Genomic DNA, 18,825 nt, shown 5'->3' on the forward strand with positions numbered 1-18,825 from the left:
ATATCCTCATTAGCAGTGGCTCACAGTGGCTGTCAGATGGTGTCCATGCGAATGCAGGCATTATATTGTCTTTGAGATGTGCAGCTGCTTCCATGACACTGCCAGTATATAAAAACATGACGCCAGTTTGTTTTATTTAGTGCTAAACCTTCCAGTTTGTAAAAACAAGGCTGACACAGAGCCTGACATGAGGCAGTGAAAATAATTAGCTCTCATTTTCTCAGCCTCCTATTTCCTTCTCCCCGCTGTGTTCTCTTTCCACTAAACCACCACATGTCAGTCGAAATGGGAGGCAATTAGTGGGCTCATTTCAGTCCCCACAACTGTGCTGAAAAGAAAGTATTTATGATGGCACAATGAACAGCTGAAAGATTAAATAACATTTGCCTTTTGAAAAGAAAATGACTTCTAGCTAAATGGGCAATTTTTGATTATTCTCAAACAAGCTTAGAGTAGTTGGTTTTTAAAATACAAGAAAGGAAAATGAGTCATTTTTAGGTGAAAGAATCAAATAAAACTTGACACAGTAATGCAAATAACTGATGTTTTATTGCAAAATATGTAAATGTGTTATACCCTTAACAATGGCTGGTGTCTCAGGTCAGGGCAGGCTGCTGCCAGCCAGGCTCCAGCAAGAGAAGGTGGCTCCACCGCTGGTTTTGTTTCAGCTGTACAGGCAGAAAAAAAGAGGGGCGGAGGGGAGGCCTTGCAACAGAGATGGTCTTAAAATGTACAGAAACAAAGCAAGAGGAAGATATATTTATGTTATCAGTTGCCTGGGTGCCTCCTCCGAGCTGGAGCCCTTACTCCCCTGCACGGCAGCAGGCACTGACTGGCTGCAGCTTCGCCTGGAGAAGCAGAGGCCCCTTAACAGTTACACAGAGCAGCCAGCACTACCAAAAATATCTGTCCCCTGGCAGTGCCCTTCTTCAGCGTCCAGGGCTGTGGAGCTCTGTGCACAACAGAGTGGCACATAATGGCAGCTACTAGGCACTGCTGTGGGTGCCCTGAGAACAGGGGCTTGCAGCAGGCAAGGCAAGAGCTCAGTGACACCCCAGCATTTACCAAGAGCTGCCCCTGCTATGGGATCAGAAGCAAACGGGAGTGTTATAGTCACAGGCATCATCCACATGAGCAGCCTCCTTGCAACAGTGGGATGGTAAAGGTGGAAGCATGAGAACCAGTCCCTTCCCTGAGGGCTGCATGGGTGCCCTCCTGTCCTGTCCTGCAGTGGCATTCCCTGTGAACCACTCGTGGGGACAACGAGCTGGAGCCGTGCGGACACCATGTCCCCAGTGCAGCACGTGAGTGACTGCTCACACTCTGGGGACTTGCAGCTCTGCAGGACATTGGCTGAGGGAACAAGGGTGCTCAGGAGCTCAGGAAAGGCATGGCAGGGCCACTGTTCTGCTGGGAACAAAGGCTTCTCTTCCAGGCTTTTGTCTGGATAGCACATGCCAAGCCTACAGATCACCTGTCTGTGCTTCTGCAAACCTGTCTGCAGTATGTGAGAGATAATGTGTAGAAGGTAGCAAGTTAATTCAGTGGCCAAGGTATAAAAATAAACCTTTAGGTTAAAAAGTCCAGAAAGTCAAGTGAACAAAATACCTACCTGAAAAGTCCATGTCTCTTCAGGGCTATGGAATAATTTCTAACAGGAATCCCTGGTCTAGCATTGCCTACACAAGGATTTTTAAAGGTCTTGGCTTGAGTTTGACTTCAGTTACACATGGATGCTACAGCTCCTGGAGCAATCCCAGTGGAGATGATGGAGTTATACCAGCTCCACCTGATGCAAAAACAGTATATGGTCCTGAAAAGAGTCTTTGGAAGATAGAACCAGGAGCTCAGATCACCTGCACTGATCCATCTTAGCAGACTACAATATTCTGTTCTCAGTGGTGGTGGCAATATTTTAATGTGGCTGTGGTTTTATTTTACAGCTTAGGTAATCTTTTGTGTCCCCGCACTGAGTACTTGATAGAATAGGAACAAATTTATGAAAATAGCACCTGAACACAGCTACTCTGATTCTTGCATTAACTATTAGTCTTTAGTACTGAAAGCATTGTGCTTTGAAATGGAATTAAAGAGGGAGGATTTAGAAGATGAGGTTTTGAGATAAGGACAAATAGCCCCATGTTAGAAAGTCAAGGTACCTGTGATTATTTTGCAAAGGGAGGGTTAGATAAAACCAATCCCTCCTCCATTTTTACTTAGTGAAGTGGGTTAAAATATCTACAGAGCATGGAGAATAAAAAAGACTGAAAAACTGTAGAGCTGAAATTTCAAATGTTATACCTTGGCTCTTGCTTTATTTTTAAGAAAGTAAAGAAAGAATTTATGAGCGTTGATATAGTGGGAGGGTGGGGAGGAACAAGCAGCAGAAATGGTCTCAAGCACTTGTGAAACCACATTCCAGTTACAACTATTTCAGTACTGATTTTTTGTACTGCCTGCATTTTGCTGGCCTGGGTTTCTCCACATGAAGAGTTGGTCACAATGTCGCTTTAAAGTAGCCTTAATAGTATATCACCTTTGCCACTACACATTTAAATAATAGCATTAAAATACATCTCAGTTTGGATATTCAAGGCTAGAAAATAGTTCACACAGTTAGCAGATGGCTTTGAAGAGGCTCTGCTCCTCACCTTGTCAAATGGAGGGAGAGGGAAGTGGGGAAAAATAAGGCGAAATGGTGAGCCAACTTCAAGGCTTTGTGTTTGGATATAGGTCAAATTGTGCCACTCTCGGTAAAAAATGAAAACATTCAATGGCATAGTGAAATCTGCCCTTTTGAGGACCAAAACTAAAGAATGCATCAATAGAAGGCAAAAAGACTGTAAGGCATCCTTCTCAAGGGGTTTGGTGATTCATCAGTGTGGAGCCGACATAGCTCAGGCACCTTTCCCTGATTGGGAAATTTTAATGAGCCATCTAGGATGAGAAAGCCATTGAAAATTCCCCCTGCAGTCCTGCAAATCAGCTCAAGCCACAACTGCCAGGGTTTGTTGTTTTACTCTCCGTCTTGGACTTAATTGGTGGTCCCTTGTCCCTTGCTTTTTTTTTTTTTTTTATTTGTGGGGGAGAAAAAAGTCTAAATCTATCACCTTTCAGCTCATTGGGAACTGTGTACAGAAAGGTCATGAAAAGGCAGTGAATGGAAGTAACCACATAACTTGAACTACAAGACTTGGAAAAGAAACCTCTAAAAACCAGGTTAGCTTTGCAGTGCTTACTCCTGATGCATTCAGAGAGCACAAAGGTCAACTGAGCTTTTATAGCCTCCAAAGATGCAGCTAAAAAAGGAAGGAAACTGTAATGAAATGACTGCATCTGTCAGCTGGTGGAAACCAACATAATCCCACTACAAGATGCAGTTTAAATTAGATAAAAAATATGGGGCTGGTAAAGCTGTTTACTGGGAAGTCAATGTTTCATTCAGCATACAGAAAAGGCTGAACATTCAAATGCTGTCCTGAAGCATATCCAGCAGGATCCTTGCTAAAAGGCACTGCCATTCCTAAGGCCTTAATTTTCTGCCTGCTGATGAAGAAAGGTGTGCTGGCAGTGCTGATGGGGCACAGTGCCCCAGGAGGTGACACCTGTGTCCTGAGGAACCATCCTCACACCACAGATGCTGCTGGGCTCTTACCAGCCAAACACACCCAAATTAACCAGCACCCCTGAAATGGCTTCTGGGTCCTGGACCAGCTTCTCCAGCACTTTTATATCTGGTGGTATTGCTGTATGTCATGATGCACTCCCCAGCTTTCGTTTGGACCAGGAGGCTTTTGTCCTGTGTCCGTCCTGTCCCAAGCTTGGACAGAGCCACCTCCAGTGACATGGATGCCTTGGTTCCAGGTGCAACTAGACCAGAAGATGCACTACAATAACTAAAGGGACGTGGACTCAGAGACCAGCACAGAGCCAGCCTGGTGTAAAACCTCCCAGCATGACCTGCTCTCCTTACAGAGCCCTTCCTGCTGCACTGCACCACCTCCCAGCTGAGCCTAATAACCTCTCTCAGTGTACACAATCTAGCAGCCATCACACCAGCCAGGGAACACACACCCTCAATGTCTAACCCAGATTTGAGCTTATTGCCTCTTTTTCCTCATGATTAAAACAGGAGAAATGCTTCTTAGTTAGGCAGCTGGTTATAGGGACTGATTAGGGTAAAGTTCCTTTGAGAAATTTATTTTTAAACTGATGTAGGCCAGCTTTTTAGCTACAAAGATGGTGGAAGGTGTGATCCCAAGTGCTTCTGCTGACCCAGTTTTACAGGAACAGGCACCACTCTTTTACAAAAATGGGACAATAAAAGAAGTTTAAACCCTTCAATCCTGGTTTTCACCCTTTTCCCAGTTCATTTTGGAACAAATCTAGATGGTAGCTCAAAGCAGCCTCTAGGGGAGCCAGAAGATTGTATGCAGGGGTATTCAAAGAAGCAAGCTAGCCAAATTTCCTATACAGTTTATACCACACCAGTCTTTGTTAATGTTATGTTTAATGCAAATTACTTGCCCATGTCGGCCCTAGCACCCTGCCCAAAAACTCAAACAACCTGCTCCTTCCAATTCACTTTTTCAAACTGGCTCTGCTGCAATATCTTTAAAGGCAGGTACAAGTTAATGTGCAGATCTCAGACAGATGTTCCAGCCCAGACATATTCAGGTGACAAATTGTGCATTCCCTGGAATGGCATCACTGAGCACACAGGGTGCTGCAGCAGGGCAGCTGACAGGGAAGGCATGCCTGGCATGCAACCACAGCTTCAGAGGGAATGGCTTTCTTAGAAAAGGGCCCAACAGCACACAGAGCACATAGGACCAATTAGGAGCTCACAGGGAAGGCAGGACCAAATAAAAAAGGTTGTCAGAAGCCTGCAGAGGTTATGACAACACTACACAGGCCCATTGAACTAACTCTGCCCTTTCATAACAATTCAGCTTCTGTTCCATAGACTTTGCATACAGTCTCATTTGCACATTTTGCTGTCATGGCTAAAACATCTACTCATCTTCAAACTTATGGAGGCATTAGTACAACATGAATTTCTCTCCAGTGCTCAGAGGTCTATTTCCTCCTTCTTCTGCTCTTTCCTGCAGGTGGTTGCCCAACTCCCTGTACTATGGCTCACAGCCCATATTGGAAATGGAAGGGAGATATGAGTTTTTTCATGGACTTTTAGTTCCTTCAAGAGTTAGTTGCACATGGGAGAGAAAAATGCACACCTACAAAAAAGCAGCTGTACAGCTGCATAAGCAACATGCATTCAAGAACACTGAGACAGTCTAAGTAATTCACATAGTGATAAAGAAGATTTTTATAGGAAAAAGAAGTACTCAAGATAAAAGAAACAAACTAAAAAAAGAAATCTCCAGACAAAAGCTTTTTCAAATTGATGAAATTATTTCAGTATGAGTACAAGTTCCTACTAAGTTCAAACCTAAATGCTTTCTCTGCAAGCACCACCAAGTACAGAAATCAAGAGACTTCTGCAAACAGTATGCCCTGAAAGCAAAGCAGCCAGATAACACAAGATGAAAGTCAGCCTCCCACAAATTTAGGGTGGACACACAATGCAGATTTATCAAATACAAAAGGAAATAAATCCTGCTGTCACAACCCCTGACTCTAGCTCAGAAATGCTTTGCACACCATTTCCACATAGATGATTAATTCTAAAACCCTTGACTTCAGAGTCCATGGCAATCTGGACAAAGCAAACAAAAAGCATGGGACAAACCTCACTCTTGAGAGAAAACAATTGCGAGGGACGGGACAGGTATAAGCCTAATGGTGTCAGGAACTTAGGTCTTAAAAAAGGAACTCACTAGGCCGCGGCAAAATATCTAAATATGGATAACATTGTAACCAGACTAGTGAAGAGATTTTTACTTTTATTTCTAGCACATCAGTCTCAAAATACAAAATGGAGACATGTCAGCTCACTGATCCAGACTAAAAAATGTCTCCTCCATCAGGGCTGGTACAGAAATACATAAAATCATCTCAGACTAGAATTAAGCTAATCAGACACAGAAAACACGTATTGACAATCATTCTATCTAATCTCACAAAGCACATGTAATCGTAGCTAAAACAAAGACTAGTTCATAAGAGACAAAGAACAGAGTTCTATTCATGCTAACCTTCTAAAGACATACATTAAATAACCTTGTTGCTATCTTAAAGCCAATTCCACAGAGACCTATTGTGGTTTGTCACGTCTACTGCTTGGGAAACTTTTCTGCTTGCATGGGAAACTTTTCTGCTATATTTGCAATGCTAACAAAACTTCAGTTTGAGGCCTACATACTTCTTTTAACCATTTCTTAAAAATCTTCTAACCTTATGGATTCCAACAACAATGTGGTAGAAATCCTTTGCTGGAACATCTGGAGTCATCAACGCTCCTGTTACACAGGGTGTAATGAGAGATCCTTGAAGCAGCTCTGCTTGGAGCTGAGGGCTGATTAGCATGTGGCACGCTGGCAATTGCTGGAGCACAGCAGTTCTGTGCAGTGTGCTCCAACCACCCCTCCCTCCTTCCCCAGGACCATGGGGACACACAGTCTCCACCAGGACCAGTCCTGCCCAGCCAGCAGCCATGCACACCATATATTTCCCAAACTCCTCTTGGTTGCATAAAACAGTATCTCCTTTTTGCTGAGACAAAAGGAAGTCTGCCCACCAACATCAGGCATATGCCACTGCTCAACTTGTCAGTGGGTTTTTTTGAATAAATGGATTACCATTTCACACTCACTGAGATAAAAGGAACAAAATGAAATCCCAAATTATAAAAATTAAATTTAAAAAATAGTTCAAAAGGAAACAAAAGCTTTCAGCCAAGACTTTCTGTGCCACTCTTCTTCCTTGCTTGTTCTGGGGGAACATCATCATCACTGATGCAGCCCCATTTGCTTCCTTGACATTCAGCCAGCACTTTCCAAAACAAGAAAATTCTCATGCAGATTTATCTTTTGTGTCCAGAAGATATTGGACCCTCTGGGTAGAGACTCTTAACCAAACCAACTGATCTAGCACTCCCAGCTTACCTTTGGACCATTTCCCGGCTTCAAGTGATAACCAAACACAAGTTCAAGATTCACTACTTTCTCTATGCTTTCTTCAGCTCCACCTGCAGAATCCTGCCAAAAAAAACAGGCAAGGGTGAGAATTCACATCTACCACAACCCACTGGGAGACAGCAGCACACCCTTTGGTGGCAGAAAGGATTTGCCTTTCAGGTGTTACAAGTCTGGTAGGCAGCAGAAAGGAGACATCACACTCCAAGAGGGGCAAAGACTTCTGCATGGGTTTAGAGCTGGTAGTGGGAGATGCTGCACATTTCCTGCTCCTGCTGAGCTGCTCTGGCACAGTGCAGTGTCCCTGCGAGCACTGTGACAGCCTCTGCCACTGGAATTGCAGCTGGCACAGCAAAGCAAAGTAGCAATGCTCTGACTTTCATTTTCCCCTCCAGGGAACAGAGTTTTGCTATATGAAATTTTTTTTTTACGTGGATTTTACTCTATTGCTATGCAATAAATTGTGACTAAAAAAGCTACTTCAGGATTTGCGGTCTAGAATTCCTTGGTTAGTTTACTGAATTAAATCAGGCAAATATCTGCTCTAGCAATACCAAGGTTCCCAAACACTCCCTCCCTTTTGCAAGGGTCTTATTATTGATTATCAGATAACTAATGGGTTAACGTCAGGGTGGCAGGACACTAAATCATTCTGTCACCCTTCTCTCCTATAACATTAGCAAACTGGGGAATTATGGGCTTATTCTGGGCCGGGGTCTGCTTCTTCAGTGGTGACCAGTTGGTGGCAGCAGTTTGGAGGAATGGCTCTTCAAAGTACTTTCTGATTAATGACAACAAGCAAATTGCAACCAGTTGTCATTTAATTTAATTCTACTGGCTCCATGATACAAAAGGTATAAAGTACTCAAACTGAGAACTTCCCTGAAAACAATTTATATTATCCTATTATTTGTTCTTATGTGATCCATTGCTGCTGTTGACTCTCCACATTTGTTACAACCCTCTGTAGGAACTGCAACCTTGCCCTCCCCTGAATGGGGGAAAGTTGAGACATGAGAACAGGGAAATATTCATACTAGCACGAGAAGAATGTCTTATATCAACAGTGAGACTTACCTTAATTAATGGTGGAAAATGAAATAGATTTAGGTAGTCATGGGTCAACTTCTCAATAGCAGTCTAGAAAAAAAAAATCAACAAAACCAGATGGGAGTTATTTAGTATCTCATCCTGCAAATACCAGCATGAAAAACAGCATAACCCCACATGCCCTGTTTTCCACTGTGGATACATTAGGGCATGTGAGAAGAGTTTAAAATATAGCTCTGTTCTGGAAACTGTTGTGGTAGATCGGCCCTGATTTGTGTTCAGAATCAGATCTGCTTAATCAGAAAAAGAGATGTTCAGGGAACTCAGTTTTGTTGTTTTTATTTATGCTCAAATCAACCCAGGAAACTGAGATCTTTCATTTTTGACATTATTGACTTTATTAAGTTTCAATAATTTTCCCTGTAGGAAATGTAAATTAAATATATCAGTAATGGTGTGCAGGCATGGAAAAAATGGCTGATGAGCAAAAGGGGAATAAATTTGTGTGACTTACAAAGCTAAATTTGCAGGACTAGCAATTACAATACAAGTATCTCTTTACTAGCAAATTGGGATCTAAAATGATTGAGACTCAACAGAATTATAGACACTGCTTTTATAGAATCTCTTTTCCAAAGCTGACTGCCAGAAAACTCTCCTGTGGATACAGTACTAATACCATTACTGCTGTCATGATCACATTTTCCAGATCATGATTTTTTAACTCATTACAAACATCAGACATTTAAAACACTGTTTAAAAGCAAAGTTCTAAGAGCAAAGAAACCTGTCTGTCAATCAGCTTTAAAGTTGTCCAACTGAGTTTTGTTAGGCTAAATATACTTTACGCTATAAATGAGATGTGAAAATTGAGAAGCTGAGATTTCAGTTCAAATAACTGTTTTGTATCTGTTTCTCCTTCAGCTAAAGAGAGTTCTCTCTGAAGATTCCCAAGCTTTTCTGCTGGGAGAATGGCCCTCCTAGGTGAAGCTGCAGCAGTACTGCCATCAAGCTCACAAGAAAACTAAGAACTACAGAGAAGTATAAAGACCACAGCACATTTTCATGCCTCATAAAATGCTCAGGTTGCTTTGAGTTCTAGATCCATATGAAGCTATAATTCTGTTTATTTTAGATACCAAATATGTTCTCTATTTACCTTTGCAACTTTTTTTGCTGCTAGTACTACTGAAACTCCATAGACTCTCAAATACACTATAACCTACTGCACCATTCAATATATGCTGATAATACCTTCAAATGGATGATGTGTCCTCTGGAAACAATTCCCATGTCCTTTAAATCTTCTTCTTCTAGAAGAAGCAATTGCTTCCCAGTGATATGATGTTCCTTAAACAAGCTAGCATAGACACTCATTTCACCAGAAGCATCGCCTTAAGATAAAAGAGGTTATTCAGAAATCCACATGGCACTTTATTGGAGGGGGGAAAATGAATAAATGTGTATTAATTCATAAATGTGAGCGTGAAAGGACATATGAATAGCTTTTACCTTTTCTAGTAAGTTGTTGCATCCAGAAAAACTGCAAAAAAGAGGAATCAATCTTGAAGTTCAAATTATCAAAGTCTTGTATTACAGTTATTTGGAGTTCACAAGTAATCATCCTTTTTTAAAACAAAATTTAAAAATATTTCTCACTTTGGGATAAAGGACTCAGGATTCACCAATGCAAGTGATTACTTCTATTTAGCTTTTCCAAACTGCCTTCCAGTTTGCACCCACCTTTCTCAGTTTATTATCATGAAGAACTGAAATGACCAAAGCAACTGAGAAGTGTCATGTGCTAAAAGGGCTGAAGGGAAGGAGCCAGGGCTTTTATGGTTTTTACACTGGCTTTCCAGACAGTCCTTTGGTAAATGTCAGCCAAACAACCCCATGATGCATAAGACACAATGGCAGTGCTTGATAGGACGTTAAAATCATTTTGACACATCACTGTGTCAGAGATAAATCACTAGTCTGTCTTGTTTAGACTTTTAACTGAATAAAAAAGTATAAAGTACTCAATGCCATTATTTTATATCAAAGAGAGGTTCCACACCCCTAAAAAGCTCTAAACTTTTTTTCAGTTAATTGCCATCCAGGTGGCACACAGTGGGATAAAACCTTTGAACTCATTTTGTCCTGTCCAGGCTTAGGTCATTGGGCACTTCCACATTCCTTGAATGAGGACCCAAGAGTGCCCTCCTGACTGCTGGCAGTTCCCAGCTCCCACTATTTTCTGGACACTGGAGAATGTGCCTGTTTTATGAAGGTAACTCAAATTTACTCCTGGTCATTTTCAAGCTTTTCTGGGACACAAGCTTTACCAAACAGCAGTAAGATCTCACCTAGATGTTCTGATCCAGCCTTCCCTCCCACCACGCCTGCTGTAATTTGTCAGAGAGCTCCAGCATCAGGACCTTGGCCACATTAACACAGAATACTCACCACATCTTCCTCGGTCCATGCACAAATATCAAAGGAGGGCAGCAACTGTGTGAGAGATACGAATTGAAAAGAAAACCATCCGACCATTTTTCTCCCCTCCACCCAAATTTTACTCTGGTGGCTGATACCATTCTGCTCCTTTTTCCCTGCAAAGTGCAGGAGTTAAGCTGCAACTCATACTGATGTACTAAACCACTGCATTCACACTGATTGTGGGCTGGCTCCAACAGCATGTTGGCAGTGTTAAATCGATCCTGTTCCTCTCTGCAGATAAAATTACCAGCAGATCTCCAACAAAAACAACTTAGGAAGCAAAAGTAAATCTTCTGATGGCAAGGGACTCTATCTGCCTCTGCTCTTGGTTCTGACACTACAGGAAGGCTTTTGCTATGGCTTTGATCTTCAATGAAAATAATGCTGGGAATATGACTCCCTCCCAAAGGATGGATATTTTCTGCAAAAGGAAGGAAAACTTTCACTGGACAGCAGTGAAAACAGAATTTGGAGTCTGGCCACTGCAGACTGTCTTCCAACCCATGTACAGACAAGTCTCTCTTGGTTTCTGCCACTGCTTTGTAACAACTCCTGTAAGGCTGGAGGAGTGCAGCACTTCCCAGCCTCCTCCTACACTTTGTTGGATGCAAGATGATGTTAGCTCTTGAAGCACTAGAAAACCACAGAGGAATGGCTACATTAAACAAAATTCTGGGATGATGTGAAAACTGACAGAGGAGAAGATGTCACTGTAACGGTGATTGCCATTTTTATACTCATTCAAATATATGGTATCCAAAGTGTCATCTTCTTGGCATTTTTATTCAGCTTAAAGGATTACCATTAATTGTTGTAGATCTGTATTTGGACAGTCAGTGTTGCCTAGAAGCTCAGTATCACGATGTAGTTGCAAACGTTTTGATGTAGATAACAGTGATTTATGAGAGACTCAGCTCGGCTACCCCCGCCCCCCCCCATGGCTTTGTCACCTCCTTCAGAGGACCCTGCCACCCCCAGGGTCCCCAGGCTCCACCCACAGGCCAAGCAGGTCCCCTAGGCATCCCAGCACCTCCAGCTGCACACTAAGTGACCTGCAGCCTGGGCAGAACACTGGGACAAAAGTAGTGCTGGGGGCAACACTAAAGGACAAGGAAGGGCAAGTGGCAATCATGAACCCCCTCAGGAGGCCGAGTTGTGCCTTTTGTAGGTACTTAGAGTAAAAATGGCTGGTGCTGCAGCAGCAGCCTGGTAAAATGACTTGTACAACTGAATAATTTACTGCAGAAGTCCAATAACGCATTTTTAGATGTACAGTGAGTTTTTTCTGCTTTCTTCTGGTTTAAATATACCCAGTGGCAGAATAGTTCTGTATTATTTATCTTTTTTTTTCTTCTTCTTCTTAATGGGAGAATAAAGGAGAAATGTCACATAGTAATACAGAAAAATGACTTAAACCAGTAGACAATAAGGAACCTCTTGGAACTCCAGCATTTTACACAGTCACACAAATGCATAAAATTTACTGTCAAAATGTTTATTGCAAAATAGAAGTTTGGAACAAAAGAGAAGCAAGGGAAAAGTTCACACCAAAAGAAAGTTTATGACACCAATTGAGGAAATTGAATACATTGTATGATTTCTTTTTGTTTGTTTGCTTTGGTTTTACACTGGAAAATCGAATCCACAGTGTGAATAAAACAAGACATGGTATGTCAAGTGCAATAAAGAGAATAACTGACACTGCAAGATTTTACCACACACAAGTGTAACATTGCATGTTCCACACAAATGATATATTCAGTTTACAGCACAACAGTCTTGGCATAGGCATTGCGCTCAGCTTTGCTTTTTCAGAAGGGAAAATGAAGTTTTCTAACACTGTGAAAATATTTTCTATTCGAATTCCATCAGTTCAAACCTGAAGTGTAAGTAGCATCGACTCCTACTATTCAGTACAAAACTTCTTCAGTAGTGCAAAAGCAAGAAATGCAGTGGACTATATCTGACTTTTAAAGGCATATGAGTATTTAGCACACAATATAAAATGTTAAAAGAAAATCATTGGTTCTACAGTTTTAAAATTAAATCTTCACACATCAGAAATCTCTGTGCAGATTTTACAGTATACACTAAGTTGAAGCCTGGGGGAAAGGGGGAAGGTCTCTCCTCCAGATTTCTACCAGTGCATTTTAAGGGCTGTGAAAATTACTAAATGAAGTTACTTTTTCTACCTGAACATTCTAACTAGGACTGTAGTCAAAGCCTCTGTCAAGTCAGAGGTCTTATTAAAAACCTGTAAAAGCTGCCTGATTACAGATAAAGGAAGTACACCACTAAAGACACACAGTAACACTGCTCAGTACTTAACAGCTATATGCACACTACAGATCCATTGCTACTGCTGAGAGCAATACCCATCATTACTGCATCAGATATTTTAACTCAGAATAAACACTTTAAAACCCAGAAGGGAATCAACATCTAAGAAAAGCTCTGGAATGATAAGCAAATGACAAGCCACGAACATGACTGTGTGACAAGAGGCCACGCCAGACCTCACCTCCAGAAAGCCCTTCCAGTCCAGAGGGGACAAGCTTCATGTCAGGGAGCACACAATGGCTGGCAATGCAGCACACCCACACTGTACCCTAAGGCACTTGCTACTCCAAGAAATTAGTGATGACATTGTCACAAAAATGACTAGATCAAAAGTGTTCCTCCTTTAAGTCCCATTCCCATATTTTTTGACCACTGCTGAAGAAAAGGAGTTGGGAGTTGGACATCCTGTCTTGGTCCCAGCTGACCATTAAGCAAGCCAAAAGTCAATCCTCCCTGTTCTTCTCTGAGGCCATTTACCCACCTAAGTATATGTCTGCAGTACAGCAGCCTGGTAAATATGCCAAGTTCAGGCCTGGTTCTTACCTTTCCCCTCCATCAAATGCAGTGATATCACTTTACTGCAAACACCTTCAGGCTTTATGGAAGGCAGAGGAAACTGGAACCCAGAAAGCCTGGCAGGGCCTAGTGAGCTGAGAGGTGTACAAGGCACAGGAAGGCTTTTGGTGGTTTGTTCTGGCTTTGGCCCAGAGCAGCCAGAGAAATGCCTTCTGGGTTTGGTTAATGCTTGCATTAGCTGACACAAGATGTGGCTCTGGACTGTTGTGGAGATTTGTATAACCTGATGATGAGACAGGTAGAAGATGGACTCGGATACACTGCAGAGCAAAATCAGGCATGGAAGATGAAATACTCTGCCCTCCTCCAACCACCATACCTGCCCACCAGAGCCATTTTCAAAGCCTTTATCTAGTGAGAAGCATTTCAGAGGCAGAAAACACAGCTTGATTCTCACATATGATAACTGGCTTACAAACTGGACACACCTGGTATGAAACTCATCACAGAAAAGTAAAAATGTAATTAATACCACTGCTTTTTTAGTAAGCACAGCCAAAATCCTAAGTGTAATACTATATCTCAACTGCATCAGCAGAGTTTGGCACGTTATCACCTTATCTACAATTCAGAGGTCACCTTTGCTACTTTAAATGCATGGGAAAGTTTTAGAAGAGCTTAAACTTTTCCTTAATATAGTTTAATTTGCTTTGAGAAACAACATGGGGAAAAAAGGTGAAGGGGAAAAAATCCATCTTGCTTCATTAAAAAATACTGAAACAAGTAGGCAGAAATTACTACAAGCACATTACCACATTCTGATGATATTTGCTGATATAGGTTACACACCTGGGTAAGAACAAAACCTTGAAGACAGACTTAAACCTTGTGATGTTGCAACTATGAAAATCTGTGTCATACTACTTAAAAACTATTTTTATTTCTGTAAAGATTAAGGAGTTAATTTACAAATTCACTTAAAACCCATACAAACATAAATGTGCATGAAGTGCTCTAAGATTGTCAAACACCAAAAAAGTGCAAAATATCAATGCTAGGAATAGATTTTTTTGGGTTTTTGAAGTAGAAATGTACTGAACCAAATTTTGTTTTCAGTTGTACATCCCTACACTGCTTATGTGGTACAGTAATTTATGCACAATGATACACACCTTAAGATCTAAAGTGCACATATTACATTACACAAATCCATAACAATTTTGCTGAGTGCAAAGTGGCAGTTACAAAAATAGTATCATTGCTGTGGGTGTTAGCAGACATAGACTTACAAAAATAGTACAAATCTATACTGGAAAAGGCTATTTGTTCTTATTTCCATTTAACTATTTGCCCTTTCAATTCTCTTTTTCTCCCTAAAATCAGGTTTCTTTGATGGACCTAAGAAGCCATCCCCACGTGAGCAAAAAGAGTTTCTCCTTGGGATTTGAACATACTTTGAACATTTACTGCATCATTTAAATGATAATTTCATCATGAGAATAGCTTCCAGATACAAGAGGGAAGTTCAAGTCAAGAAGTTTGGGAGTGTCTGGAAGAGGGCTAAATGACATCCTGCAGGAACTATGATCCCATGCAGAGCAAATGGAGCAGGCCAGCCTGAGCACAGCACTTGTGCCTTGCAGGTGACTGGATCAGTGCTGACGCTTAAGGATGAAACAATTCTTTCTTTCTCACAACCCAAAGAGGTGTCCACTCTAGAAAAACTTTTTGAAGAACTTTGTTTTGTTGAGTGAACAGATAATGATTTCAAGCTTGCTGTTATCTAATGTATCCATTTTTCTTTAAGCCATCCACAAAACACCATAACATATAGGTTAGAGCTGTGTAACAGGCAAGCCTATAATTAAAGAAGCCACTCAAAACCACAAGTTTTATAAAAGAAACCCTTGCAGTAATTGAGAATGGAATTTTGATGGCTTATTCCCACTACTGCTGAACTACACAGTAACATTTTTCTTTTGAAATGCTGCCCTTCTTCCTTGGCAAATATTTTACATCATCTTCCTTTCTAACCTGCATCTGTGTTCGCACTGGTTTCCCTCCCTCCTTCTGCATCACCACTAAAGGGGTCATCAGGAGAAACATCCTCACTGCTCTCAACATAAGTGCCTGGCAGGCAATTATTGCAGCAGATTGTTAGACACTGAGTTTTATGGTAAGCTGTAAGAGCAGTGACAATACTTTAAAAGTAATGTAGCTGCAAAAAACAGTTATGCAGAGTCTAGTAAATATTCCTGACATTACTGCCAGATTCTACTATGGAGAATTTCACACAAGCCACAGTAGTAGGGCACAAGCTGAAATGTCACAGTGGCTTCTCTTTGTCCTTTCCCAAGGATGGCACACGCTGTTTAGCAGATACAACAGAATCAAAATTTACAAACACCAATTTTTGCTCTCAGGTACAAGAATAAGTCCATCAAAGTTAATGAGGCTTCATGGATTCACATCAACATAACTGAAAATTAGCTTCCAGATCACAATATCTGATAATAGATGCAGAGGTCTGATTGCAGTTTACTTTGATAGGGTGAATTATACACACATGCACATACACGTGAGGGGGGAAAAAAAAGCACATTTATAGAAAACATCTACTAATAGGGATTATTTGAGTTCTGCTGCTATTCCATTTTTAAACTATATATTTAACTAACCCCTCTTCCTTCCCAAGCTTCTCTGTTCCTAGAAACTTATTTGTGACTTCCCCCAATGCTGCCTTGAAAATGGCTTTAAATTAAGAAACACAGCAAACCCCTTCACTACAACAGGAAGAAAGAATGGATGTAGAAAATAGCAAATCTGGAAGTATAAGCATATGCATGTGACCGACAATTAAAGGGGTAAGGGAAATGACAAAAAACACAAAAGAAAAATTTGAAGTACATTAATGGCATTAATGACATTGAAGTTTCTCCCAGTGTTTCCAGATCTTAAATTTATCAAGCCATAGTTTCTGTAATCAGGCACTAGGAATTATAGATATAATAATGAAATAATAATAATCTCAATTAGTTTGGAAAGTTTAGTTCCAAATTTCATCAAAGCAGAAATAAGCCAGCACAATTGAAACAGAAACAATATATCTTTCAACATACAAATATGCTCAGCCTGGTAAATATCTTTTTTGTTGGTGTTTGTTTGCTTTTTGTTCTTTTACAGGATTTAAACAGACCAAACTGACAGGATTCTTGTTCTAAAACTTTATTGTTTTGCTTTGCTAAAACGATTTCAGGGTTAACTCTACAACTTATTTCATTCGCTGCTATCATCTGTGTCATCAAAATCATCATCATCATCATCGTCATCTGACCAGTCGAATTCACTGAAACCCAAAGCCATGTTGATTTTCTTCCCTTTTCTCATAGAGGTGGTTTTAGAAGAATTCTTTTTGGCTTGCATGTTTATCTGCATTCCAGAATGCAGGACAGATCCTGCTTTGTTCAGAGAGAAGATATCCCCAAAGCCCGTCATCATCAAGGCCTTCAGGCTTTGGTTCATGCCAGCTACCTCCCCGTTACTTGTTGCTGTGATCTGACATGACATCTCTGCACTGTTTGACTCCTCTGTTTTAGATTCAAAGTAAGACTCCTGAGACATTCTTGCAGCAAGAGGTAAGAAAAACTATTTAAAAGGAGGAAAGGACAGAGCAAAAGTGAAAGTTAGAACCAATTTAAAAATCAAGGAAAAAGACACCGCCAGATTAGTCAGCAATCAACAGAGAGCATACGATTAGTGAATCTAAACATGGAGGTCAAGTAAGAATTCATTAAAACAGATAGCATCCTTCTGGGGTGATTGTTCTTAAACCAAAATCACTGAGTGGCATGGCAAGAACCACAGGCAACAGAGCTTTCATGACAAAAGAAGGTTCAAACTCTTCAATCCTTCATTTTGTATGGCACAAAACAGAATATGACATTTCCCAATCAGTTGGACTGGTTCCAAGGCAATTGGAGCTGCTTAATTCAACCTTTCAGGATTGAAGAATAAATTGCGTTAAGACCTGAGAAGCCAAACAAGCTCTGCATTTGATGCAGAAGCAGCAGCCCCTAAATATCAGAAATGAAAGCAGCAGCAGACTGGTTTTGAGTGCTCAAAAGGAGAGAAAGGGTCACCCTGCAACAGCCACAATCAGAAATGAGTCTCTCACCAATGCAAAGGACAGGAGAACTGGCCTCCAGTCTGCACCAGCACCACACCTCCAGAAGCCATCCCAGGGACAAGCAGGCAGGGGAAGAGGGGTGGTTTTGGTCAGCTTGTCAGCTTCTTCAGCTTTTTTTTTTTTTTCTTTAGTGGTATCAAGAGACATCTGTCAATTGCTTGTACATCATATTAAATTTCCGCTAATCTTCACCTACAGATAATGGCATTCACCTGACCCAGTCTGTTTGTAGTAACAAATGAAATATGCCCTCTTCAGGTTAATGATTAATGCCTCTTCAGAGTGGCCAGGCTAGTAACCTCTGTGACATACAAGAGGTTACTTATTTGCCTGTGCTTCACAGGGAATAAAAACTCAGGAGTTTCACCCTAAATTAAACTACCTACTTGTCTTGGAGTGCCAAACTGAGGCACTACTAAAACAACAGCAAAGGAGCTGTGTGGTGCACTAGCACCTGCACTAGCATTTCTTTCCAAAGCATTTGTAAAACTGCCTACCCAAAATTCATGGGTTTTCATATATTTTTTAACCTAATCAGAAAACTGACTGAAGAGCAATGGCAGTTGATCAAAATAAGTTACGGGGGTGATTATGGTGATGCCCTGCTTTTGTAACACAAGAGGCTTCACAGCCAGGGTTGCTCAAAGAGTGCCCATTTCTTGGTAAAACCACTTAAATTGACTAATTTTCTATCATTAAAAAAGACAGCATCTGTCTTCTGTTCCACTTGAGATTTCCCTGCTTACAAACACTTACTATTTGCATTGTGTTAAAGTAAAGTTAGTGATCAGGGTTTAAGAAAGAAAAATAAAAAGAAGAAGTTGGCATGATGCGGTGTCCTAAACAGCCCTCATGCATCCTACTGCTGTGTGATGAAAGAACCTGCAGCTAAGCTTCTGTACACCTGGCTCTACAAAAACCTCCAGCTACACCATCAACAGTGTGCTAGCTGGATCAAGCTCTTCCTGATAAAAAGAAAGAACCTTTCAAAAACAAGACCTAGCACACATACTTCATTGCCAGGTAGTTATAGTTACTTTAGATCCACAGAACAGCATCCCCGACATGGGAAGAATTCCCAACAAAAATCAACAAAGCTGCAAATCAGCTCTCCACTGAAACACCTTTCTGGGTCATTGACTGCTCAATGTC

At 41.1% G+C, this 18,825-nt stretch overlaps 1 protein-coding gene across 2 annotated transcripts in view; it reads right to left on the reverse strand.

Annotated features, from left to right (window-relative positions):
* MAP3K20 (mitogen-activated protein kinase kinase kinase 20) overlaps nucleotides 1–18,825 on the reverse strand; it is a 92,431-nt gene that overhangs the window by 14,197 nt on the left and 59,409 nt on the right. Inside the window, exons 12-16 of one of the 2 annotated variants that reach the window (XM_059476158.1) lie at nucleotides 10,599–10,643; nucleotides 9,660–9,690; nucleotides 9,402–9,541; nucleotides 8,175–8,237; nucleotides 7,068–7,160 (exon numbers count right to left, since the gene is read on the reverse strand). In XM_059476158.1, the coding sequence (XP_059332141.1) occupies nucleotides 7,068–7,160; nucleotides 8,175–8,237; nucleotides 9,402–9,541; nucleotides 9,660–9,690; nucleotides 10,599–10,643 (372 nt within the window). Of the gene's footprint in view, nucleotides 1–7,067; nucleotides 7,161–8,174; nucleotides 8,238–9,401; nucleotides 9,542–9,659; nucleotides 9,691–10,598; nucleotides 10,644–12,110; nucleotides 17,133–18,825 lie in introns of those variants that run through there. The other variant, XM_059476159.1, reaches the window with a different exon arrangement.

Source organism: Ammospiza nelsoni, chromosome 7 (genome assembly GCF_027579445.1).
Source record: "Ammospiza nelsoni isolate bAmmNel1 chromosome 7, bAmmNel1.pri, whole genome shotgun sequence".
Lineage (NCBI taxonomy): Eukaryota > Metazoa > Chordata > Aves > Passeriformes > Passerellidae > Ammospiza > Ammospiza nelsoni.